This window comes from Neolamprologus brichardi, chromosome 12 (assembly GCF_056152115.1).
Source record: "Neolamprologus brichardi isolate AB-2024 chromosome 12, ASM5615211v1, whole genome shotgun sequence".
NCBI classification, from domain to species: Eukaryota; Metazoa; Chordata; class Actinopteri; order Cichliformes; family Cichlidae; genus Neolamprologus; species Neolamprologus brichardi.
The window spans coordinates 6,020,059-6,031,412 of NC_142115.1; the positions used below are offsets into that span (position 1 = coordinate 6,020,059).

The 11,354-nt window shown below is 41.8% G+C and overlaps 1 protein-coding gene across 1 annotated transcript; it reads right to left on the reverse strand.

The window, feature by feature from the left end:
- Positions 1–1,049: 1,049 nt before the first annotated feature.
- On the reverse strand, positions 1,050–4,906 carry ch25hl3 (cholesterol 25-hydroxylase like 3). Its single transcript, XM_006797486.3, has 2 exons — positions 4,420–4,906; positions 1,050–1,818 (listed from the first exon to the last, which is right to left on the reverse strand). The coding sequence occupies exons 1-2, from the start codon at positions 4,857–4,859 to the stop codon at positions 1,443–1,445; spliced, it is 816 nt and encodes a 271-aa protein (XP_006797549.1). The 5' UTR covers positions 4,860–4,906; the 3' UTR covers positions 1,050–1,442.
- Positions 4,907–11,354: the final 6,448 nt, after the last annotated feature.

Below are 11,354 nucleotides of genomic sequence, written 5' to 3' on the forward strand. Positions count from 1 at the left end.
CTGTCTGTTTTCTTACCTGGTTCTTCCTGACCTTGCCCTTTCTCCTCACATTCCCCTCTTTCCTCTCTCCCTCTTTGGACTGACAATCATAAACAAATAGATTGTATTCAATTAGATGAAAAATTACATTAATATAAAAAAAATTCTATTAAGATCACTAACAAAAAGTCCACTCTCAGTGTACTTTCAACCAAAAGGCAAATAACCAAACCACATGAACAACCAATAAAATATATAAACACTGATCCAACATTATTCTTGATTGATGGATCATTTGATTTTACACTTTTACCTGACATGGCTCCTTTTTTTGAAAAAAACTTCCTTATATCCATTATGAACCTGGCTGTCTCTCTGTACACACACACACACACACACACAACAGGTGTTCTAAGGTTAATGGGCATTCAGTCAGTTAGCTAGTTAGTATCCATTTAAAACAGGCCAGTGGTAACAACAGCAGGCTACGGACAATGTTAAGTTTTCGATTTTAAATAGGCTGTATACATTTCAATGGGAGCAACAGGACGGTCAAGTGTCGCTGATTTTACTACAGAGCAGGACGGATTGTAGGGTAGCAAACATCGTCGGAAAACACGTTTTCAACACTGCAGGTTACCTGGTGTAATGTTTTTCAGCTAAAAAGAAACATGGTCTGACTCCTACCTAACTATATAAAGAGTAACTGAAGGTTAAATGCAGCTAATATGTCCTGTTTTAAGCCAGGCACTCCACCTCCGCTCCGCTGTGTCTCAGCCACCATCGCTCTGGCAGCAAGAGCGCTAGAGTCAGAGCAGGAGAGAGCTGGAACAAACCATTTTGGGAGGGGGGGTTATCTATGCTTTTGTTGTTAAAATGTTACGTCTCAAACAAGTACAGTACTGTATGCTTTTTATATTTTTAGTAGTGTGTCACACAAACAGCAAATATTGTCAAAAAAAAAAAGTAAGAAATCTGTGGGGGTGCTTTGATTCATTTTGAAGCACCCCCAAAATGGGCTAAAATCGCCCCTGGTTGCATGGCACAGTGTCTGAAAACAGTCTTTGGCTCCATTTCTCTGTAACCAGAGCAAATGCTTTCTTGATGACTTTACTGACCCAGCTCATTTTGTATGTGATTGAGTCATAAGGAAGGATGAATCAGGGTACACCGGCTGGAGCAGTCAGCATCCGGTGGTGCTTAGTTTCACAATCAGCTCCAGTCCCCGACAGTCCCTGAAAGCTCTGGCGACAAAGGTGAAAATGCTGGGGGTCTTCACTTACGGCCTACGATACAGTGGTTACATACATCATGCTGTCATAAAGTATCAGTTGTGATTGTATTGTATGATTGCGACGATGTGTAGTAATAAATGAGCGAACAGTGAGATTACAGGTTAACTCATCAGCCAAAAGATAACATCCTTCATTGAATCTGAAAAAAAAAAAAACGCAACAGGCTTGTCACTGCGGACGTGAATTCAGCACCGATGCGCGATACGTCCCAAAGAGCTGGTCCCAGTGCGTGAAGAGAGGGGCGTAGTTTATGGTTTGCAAACTGTGGTGTGCGTGGTGGTGGGGGGCTCCTCCCAGACAGGGCAGCAGTCTGTGCAGAGCCCAGGGCAGGTCGTAGCCGCAGTGGTCCTCCACGGCAAGCCAGGTGTTGATGAGGTGGAAGAGGGCCTCGCTGAGAGGGTGACATCCCACCATCCAGGCGCTGCTCAGAGACAGCAACAGTAGAGACAACAGCTCGGCCGAGCTGCAGTCCTGAGCTGCCAGAGCGAAGGGAGTGTGGTGCTGGTGGTGCATCTGGTGGATGTTGCGGTACAGCCAGGAAACTCTAAGGATGAAAACCCACACACCGATTATGGTTACAGTGCTGCTGTAATGGAAAATTACTGGAAAGTTCTCAGAAGTCAGAATAATATAATATCTACAGACAAAAACAGAAAACGAGTGCTGCTACTGGTACTTTAACTGGCACTGTTAGAGCCAGTGTTACAGCTATTAGCCACACAAGTGATTTATCAAGAGCAAAGATCAGGAACCCAACACTGATTTTATATGGGAATGATATGAATAAAGATAGTGTTACTGGGAAGCTGGAGTTCATGCTTGACACTTCTGGCGAAGTGGTTTACATTCTTCCTAACGGAAGAAAATAATTTGTAGGACGAAAAAACCGAAATCAGTCCTTAAAATGTACATGCGCAACAAGTATCTAGCTTTAGCCATCAGCGGACTCTCTTGTTTTCTCTCTGGTCTGCTGTTTAAAAGGTCAGAAAATAGAGCAAGCGCAATCATATAAATATCTCAGGACCGTAATAAACGAAAAACTGAATTGTGATTAAAATTGCAAATCGGTCTGCAAAAAGGGTCACCAGCACCTTTACTGCCTTAGGAAACTTGCTCGTTTCCACATTGACCGAACAATTTGAACTTTGTTTTATCGTTCTTTTATTGAGTCTGTTTTATCTTTTGTTTGGTGCCATGGTTCGGTCAGACCTCTGTTACAGAGAAAAACTCACTGAATCAGATAGTGAGATGGTCCAGTCGTCTGATAGGTGAGTCACAGCCATGTTTAGCCTCCCTGTACTCTAAACAGGTACAAAGGATGGCTTAATCAATTATTAAAAATGGTTCCCGTCCTCTATAGGATGAATTTTCAGCTTCTTCCCTCGGGATCAGTAGCGGTTTTAGATACGGGCGGCATCGTGGTGGGGGGCGGCATCACGGGCAGAAAAAAAAAAAAAAAAAAAATGCTCGTACTCATGCTGCCCCAAAGTCAGCCATGGAGTTATTGCTCCAAGTCTTAATCCACAGAGTTTGGGCTTGTATACTGCATTTGGGGTTTTTTTCCCCCCCTTCTTTATCTTTTTCCCTTCTTTAGCGCATATTGGGTATGACATAGGCACCAATCGGTTTTCTATCGCCCATTTGCTGGGAGTAAGGACGCCCTCCGTTTGCGAGGTGCGCCTGCTGCTTGCGGCGCAAGGAGGAGAGGGCGGGGCGGCGGGGGATTCTCTGGCTGGCTGGAGCAGCGTCTATTAACCAACTCGCAAAATAAAACAAAATAAAAACAAAACAACAAACACGAAAACACCAGACATCATGATACAGACTTATAATTTGCACCGATGTTTTTTTCGAAATTCTATACACGAAAAGTGAGCGAGAGAGCCCTCGGTGCGCCTGCTCGCTGCTGAAGTCAAAGTAAACTTTTGACTTTATTGTCATCTCCGCTACATACAGTACAGTATATACAGAGACGAGACGACGAAGCTTCAGTTACAGCAGTGGAAGTAAACAAACAATATATATAAGAAGAGTAAGAAAATAAATATACACTTTAGGACTCGGTTTAAAGGGATCAATAACAATTTATAATTTACAGTTTGATGATTTAAAATCTCACACACAAGCCGTCGAAAGGGGAGTGGGGCCTGCTGCTTCCAAATTGAGCACATTTCATTTATAATGTTGTAAATCCAAGCTCATTATGTATTCATGATTTGAATCCTGGGTTGTGTGAAATCTCAGAAATAAACCCTAGACAAAGTGAATCTGTGAACTAAGGTGTAGGTGTGTTAGATCATGTTGTGGTGATCCTTGGGTTGAGGGATGGGCGTTGGGTGGGATGAGTGCAAAATTAAAACCAATGGAAGATGGACAAGAAAAGCTCAAAGCCATCAGGTGCTCAGTTTAGAAAAAAAGAGAAAAGAAGAGAAGGAGAAACGAGCAAAAGATGCAGGTAAGCAGATGTGTCATTGGATAATGGCAGGTCATCCTTAAACAATCAGAATCAGAATACTTTATTAATCCCTAAGGAAATGATGTGGGTTACAGTTGGTCCAAGAAGAAATGGCAAAAATAGTAACAGTAACAGACTAAACTCCAAACAATACATTATGTTACAGATTTTAATATTAATTAGTCATTGTCAGTTGTTGATTTGTCCTGCTCTCATTGTATGAGGAATTATGATGGCTGTTTGGTGACCATGTGCATACTATGCATACTCTCTCTCCCTTCATATGTGTGTGTGTACAACAGCTTTATGTTAATGTACAATCCTTAATATGCTTTGTCTGTGTGTGTGTGTGGGGGGGGGGGGGGGGGGGGGGGGGGCGCCAGAGGGAGTGTTCGCCCAGGGCGCCAAACAGGCTAGGACCGCCACTGCTCGGGACGGAGCTGTTTTATTTGATTCTTGTCTAATAAAAAAAATATGTGTCTGTCAGGTTACAATAGGTGTGCGTGTTTTGTGAAGGGATGACAAATGTTATCATTTCTGTGTAAAGCACATTTCAAAAATAAATAAAGTAAGCGTCAAGCAGCAGCAGGACCTCACGAGCAGCCCACTGGACCGAATGTCTTCTTTTAAACCCGGGTTCATGTTGGGGACCAGGAGGAAGGAAGCCCAACAAATGCGCGTGCTGCTCACCTGTGCATGACGTAGTGCCACATGAAGAAGAGCATGTCAAAGAGCAGCAGGCATGCCACCACCTCCACGCAGAGCTGCCAGCAGCTGGGGGCCACATCAGGTAACTTGAGGTTTATCAGGGTGTTGAAGAGCGCAGTGACGGGCAGGACCACGGTCACGTATTTATACAAAACCCTGCAGAAACACTCTAACCATCGGCTCAGTGACGGCGGCGGACCCGAGCCCGCGGTCATCCTCCATGACCGAACCCGCAGACAGACGCTCCCCAGCGCATCCAGCGTGAGGAAAGGTGCGCAGAGCAGCACGTGCGCCAGGAACGCAAAAGACGCGGGCAGGTACGGTGAGCGGAGCACGTCCTCCTGTCCGCTCTTCACATACTCCCAAAGCCCCTGGAGGACAGGCGCCTGTGCCTCTCCATACTCAGTGCAGGGTACGACCATCACGACCTTCTAACCATAGACTCGTCCCCTACATCCTCTCATGTGTGCGGCCGTTTTGACCAGATGCTCTAAAAAGATCTGTATCCTCCTTTAAATGTTTTTCTTCCCGGAGAAGTAACTTACAGCTGCTCCACAGAGAGAGACACGATGCTGTGGGTGGAGCTTCGTTTCTTGTGAAAAGGTGAAGTAAATCCTCAGATTTCAGTGCTGGGATTAAAGGGGAATTCTGAGACAGGACTGTCACTTTTTCTTTTTTTCCCCAGCCATCCAGTGATCCGATGACGCCCGCTGCGGTGGCTTCACTGTGCGCAAATGGCTCTCAGAGTTTATAAATGTGCACCGACAGGAATAAAAACGATCCTCGGGATTTATTTTCTTGTTTTTCCTTTTTTCATACCTGCCTTCTGAAGAGCGTGTTCTCGTTACGCATATTTAGACTTGAGGTGCTTTATGTAACGGTGGAATGTGATTTTGATTTAACACATGTGTTATTTGTTCAAAATCACTACCCTTTCAGCTTGTTCGTGGCCAAAAGTGGCCACCAACAGATTAGGTCTGTAATTTTTATTATTTTTATGTTTGGTTTTTTTGCCATTTTTTCTGCATAAAGCTTTTTAGTAACTTCAGTTATTTTTTAATAAATATAAAATAATTATTACTTTTTAAATTTTAACCCTTTAAACACCAGTTTGTTTGTCCACTGCACTAGCTGGAAGACAACCTCAAATCTTGCAATTTTATATAATTGCATTGCTACTGAAATTTCTTGTATTATTAATAGTAGAGTCTGGGGCATGTAATTGATTCACATCAACATTGATTATAATGCATTGTTATTTTTGTGCAGGGAGAGCAAACACATAAAAACTCCCTCTCAGCTTGTTCTTGGCCAAAAATGGCCACCCCTTGTTTACGTTTACAAAATGCTATAAAATTCATATATATTAAGAAAAAGTTCCACTTTTTTTGACTTGATTTTTTAGATTAGCATCAGTGCTCTTCATGAAAATCAAAATTTCATTCAAATTCAGAATTTTAACCCTTTAAATACCAGTTAGATCACATAATCCTAGGAACTCATAAATGGAAAAAAATCACAAAACCCAGATTTTTTTCCCAAATAAAACATGTCATCTGATTTATTTTCTAACCATGATGGAGGTTAGATGCATAGCAATAATTAACAGTATCAATGACTTTTATACATCTTTGTTTTTTTGTGCAGTGACAGAAAAACATAAAAACTCCCTCTCAGATTGTTCGTGGCCAAAAATGGCCACCCCTTGTTTATATTTACAAAATGCTATAAAATTCATATATATTAAGAAAAATGTCCACTTTTTTTGACTTGATTTTTTTAGATTAGCATCAGTGCTGTTCATCAAGACCAAAATTTCAATCAAATCCATAATTTTAACCCTTTAAATACCAGTTAAATCACATAATTTTAATGATTTACAAAGGGATAAAAGCATAAAATCCCCATTTTTTTCCCAAATAAAACATGCCATCTGATTTATTTTCTAACCATGATGAATGTTAGATGTATAGCAATAATTAAAAGTATCAGTGAGTTTTATGCATCTTTGGGGTTTTTTTTGCAGTAACAGAAAAACAAAAAAGCTCAGCTCTCAGCTTGTTCGTGGCCAAAAATGGCCACCCCCTTTTTATGTTTACTGAATACTATAAAATTAATATATATTAAAACATTTTTCTACTTTCATTGACTTGATTTTTTAAATTAGCACCGCTCCTAGTCATGAAAACCAAAATATAATTCAAATTCAGATATTATACCCTTTGAATACCAGTCAGATTACGTATTATAACTACGCTTTTGGGGGAAAATAGTAATAAAGTTCACATTTTTTAGCATATGAATGATGAAACCTAATTTTTTTTTATCATCATTGCAGGTCAGTAACAGTAACAGTAACAATGATGGAGGGGGGGGGGGGGGGGGGGGGGGGTGAATGGCCAAAAAGAAAATCACAAATGGTGTGTTAGTGGCCAGAAAGACAATTTAATTTTTGGTGCAAGGGGCTGCTGTTCCTGGAGGTGCGCCTTTTGCACCTTCTTCTCATTTCGTTGGTGGGGTGTGGGTCACACCTGTTCAGACTACTGTATCTTGAGATCAATGGCAGAAGTGGCTGAGAATCAGGGACAAGGGTGTCTTGCAGTTGTTGAGGTCATGAGCATGTGCCCCAGCTCTTCCAAGATCACTCTTCATTTGTAGGTTGTAGAGCACTCCTCCACTTCAGTGAAGTTGTTTCCGGCGGGACAAAGACATCGTATCCCAAGACATCCAGGAGATTGGAGAAAAGAGCCAGCAGCCATCAGTTAGTTTTTCTTCAACAACTTGAGGTGCCAACATCCTCTCTAAGTTATCCAAGCTGTATTTGTGCCTATTGTAGTCCAGGATTACTTCTTGCTTTCACACATCCTCTATTCCCCATCATGACTGCTGGTTCCTTGTGTGTTGCTGTCAAAAGAAGCGCATTCCTCTGTTGCTTTGGCAAGTGGGATATCGCCGTGGTAGTTTTGGTGAAGCCAAAGATGGACAACAAAATCTTCCTCTGTTGCAACTGGAGGAGCTGGGGAGGAAGCTCTGGGTTGTTTCCCCTGTGCCAGTTTTCATCTGAGGAGTTCCTCTGCCGAAGGAAAGACGTTGTCCTAGGAGCTCCTCCATCAGTTGGAGTCTGAACCCCTTTCCCTTTTTTACTTCCTGAGAACTTCCAGTGTTGTCATCCAACATGCTATGTATTGCTTTATTCTGGTTTAGGCTCACATCTCCACTTCATCTATAATCCTCCAATCCTCACACCTTTGCCTCCCGTGCAGGTTTGTAAGGGTGCACAGCAGCTAAAAGATCTCCTTTGTTATAAAAACAGTCAAAAGTAGATCTCAGGCTGCTAATGCAGGAAACTGCACACAGGGTGACATCTGGTTTGATACCAGTGGGTACTGGATTGTAGAGCAGTCTCTCTTCAGTGGTGGGACCCACATGGTTTTCCTTTCATGAGGGATCCACTCAGTCACTGGCTCCTCGGCCTCAGAAAATGCTCCTATGTTCTTTTCCATCAGCTGCTCAGCCTCCACCTCCATGCCCCCAAACCCCAATCCTCCCCCAAAGAAGAGGATTCAGGCACTGGCTAGTACTCATCATCAGTGGTGATGCAGTCAGCCTCTTTGGAGATTGTCCCCTCATCTTCTGGAGAGGAATATTCTTCATCTTGGGCAGATGTCTTTTCTTCAAGGGCAGAGGACTGCTTGCTGTCCTTGCTCTCTGACCAGATCATATAGACAGTGCTTGAAGCAGTGATGACCTTCTTGCCATACTGCCAGAATAAATGATCTGGAAGCTGTTAGGCTTACCTATAGTAGCACTGTCTGCACCTGCAGAAACTCCAGGACACATTTACAAACAGTGTTTGTTGTTGTTTGTGCTGCAGCTGCAGCTTTGAACTCTGCAAAGTGTCCTGTAATTAGGTTGCTTTTTTTGTTTTTGTTTTTTTAGAGTTATTTTGGGTATGGCATCTTTTTATGAAAAATACAAGAGTAAACGTGCTTTTAACATGTGCTTCAAAGCTCAGTTTGACTGGGAACCTCAAAGCTCAATGGCCTGCATCCACAGAAATTCACTGCAGCCTATGTAATGTTTGATGCGTCATTATTTATTCCATGTCTATGTCAAAATTGTTTCATTATTTTGGTCCATTGGAGTGTGGTGAGCCATCAAAGGTCGCTACTAGAAACTCGGAATATTACATGAAATTGCTTGCTTGGCCAAAAATGGGTAAATGATGTAATTTGGTAAAAAAACAAAAAAAAACAACAAACATTAAAAACTACGATTTTCATTTGTTGAGTTTAGAATGAAAGCAATTTTACCTAAATCGCATGATATATTACTGTCAATAACAAGGAAGCAAAAAAGGTGGTTATAATGGGTTTCAATTGGCCAAAAATGGCCACGATAGAGTCAAGAGGAACAATTTGGTGTATAGTGAATATTATTGACATTATTAAAGGAGGGAAACCCTCACAAAAACGGACAGAGCTGTGGAGCAGCCAAGGGAATAGACTGAATTAAAAACTACCTCACTAAAATATAATTTATTATACAAAAACAGTTAAAAATATAAAAGGAATTAAAACAACCCTGGCCAGGGAAAACACACAATAAAAATCAATAAAACACAAACATTAAAAGTCCAGTGGCGTCCGCCACGGCGTAAAAGTCACGAAAAGTTAAAAATCCAGCCAATCGGAGCAGAAGGGGAAACCCGGCGGCGTCCTCGCCGTCCTATCAGTGTTTCCGCTCCGGCGTCCGAGCTCTTAACTCTGCCCGCCGCTTTCCTGTAGCACGCCAATCGGCACCAGCCCGTCTCGCCGTGGGAGGTAGGGCGCTGTCCCGCTGCCACTGATTCCCCTCCGTAGCGTGATCTGGCCTCGTTGTTATTCCAGCAGCAGAACAGCTCCCTCCGCTTCTCTGCTCTCCCACGTACTCAACCTACACCAGCCCGTCTGCGGGCTTGCAGGCGCCGCCGCCTGACACCATTCACTCCGCCATCTCTGCCGCTCTGTCTCTCAGGCCTCTTCTCTGTGGTCTGCCAGGTCCTCTTATTCACCTCTGTGCCCTCCCAGGTGTATCTAAGTTGTGATTAGAAGTGGGCGGAGTCTCTCCGGGACAAGGTAATATATACAATAAAACATGCAATAAAACCATAAGAATAAAACACTCCAGTAAAACACAGCAAACATAAAGTCGGTCCTTCCCTGGATGACATTTACACAATTGAGAACCGTCAGATAGGGCTTGCTGGTTTAAAGGCGCAAAGTGTGAACTGCATGTGAACTTGAATGCCAAGTCCATAAAAGTTCAATCGAGCATTTGGCACCGCGCACGAACAGGACAGGAGGCTAATTCTTTAACAAACACATACATTAATGTGGCGGTGTGGCGCGCTGCAGTGGAACTGTGTACAAAAGAGCTCCAACGATGTAAAATAAAGAAGTGATGGAGCGTCACTTAAACAGTTCTTCAGCAAATCTACAACACAGAGACTTCTTCACATTCACACTTTGTGACATAACAGCGGTCCTCTCCAAAGCAAGTGTTCCTCAAACAATCCTTTGGGATTCAATTCAAAATACAAATCTGTGTATATAAAAGCCACTGTGACTTGTTTCTAAGCTTTAATTCTTTTGGGGGAAAGAAAATAAAAAGAGAAGGAAAATAAAAGGGAAAAAGAGCCTGCATTTTAAAGCCTCATTAGTGTGGTTCCCATGTAATTCACCCCGCCGATCGAGCAACTAAATGTCATTCCTTTCTCCTTCCCTGGAACTTACACAAAACTTGATTTTTATTCTAGAAGACTCTTGAACCCTCCGCTGCGTAGCGCTGCCCTGAGGCAACAAACCACATTTGCATGCCTTACACTGGCCCTTCAAAAAACAAAACAACCTTTTTTTTTTTTCTTCAAATAATGCTACCGGCACATCTCTTTCCAATAAAATGATGAGTTGAAGGTGGTGTGACTTTCTGCAAGCTGCACTACATGAGCGACATCTCCATTAGGAGGCAAGATAAAGATCACAATTTTACATGTTTATAGTGAAAGAAATAAAAATACTTGTATGTGCATGAATATGTTAAGAAGCATATTTGATCGTTTGTTCTACTTTTTAAAATTTATTTATACAGCAAAACTGTTCATTTTCATTGTTGCCTCAAGGCAACACTGTGCAGTTAGCCTATTTTTTTTCAGGCAATATAATGCATTTGCATATGTGTGTAGAAAGTTTATGATTGATATATTATTAGGGGCCCTAAAGCTCCCCAAAAATAGGGAGAAATATTTTTTCCCAAAAAATTAAAAAAAGTCATGCAGTAGAAAGTTAAAAACAGTGAAAAAAACAAACAAATCACATTTTAAGAGATTAGAGGAAACTTTATATTAAAACAGCAAACTTCTTAAAAGAAACCGTCACCCAAATTTCAGCCCTGGGGCCAAATCTAAAACCAGTTTTAATATATAAATATATAGTTTTAATATAGAAATCTTATACACTAAACTGCAAAGAAGAAAACACAGTACTTTATTATCAGAAGACAATGCCTTGATTGTACATTCACAGCTGAAGTCAGTACAAAAACATTTGCGTGGGTGGGTGCCAGTCCCTTTGAAAAACATCGCTGACAGCAAAGTGGTCCACTTTTTTTAAAACTGTGTCCACTAACACATGATGTGAAGATATAGCTACAAGAAATTAAAAAAATGATAGACGAATCAGATTACAGAAAATCTTAAAATAATAACTTTTTGTAAAAATGCCATTTGGCTCCTGGCCTAAAGAAATATTTGCTCACAGTGACGCTGCTTATACCGAGCACGTCAATTCCCCTAAACCAGTCGGTTCTTTGGAAAATTAAGCACATGGTTATCAGCGCTCAGTCGTGCATTCTGCAAACCGCCCTGGTTGGAAAACCTC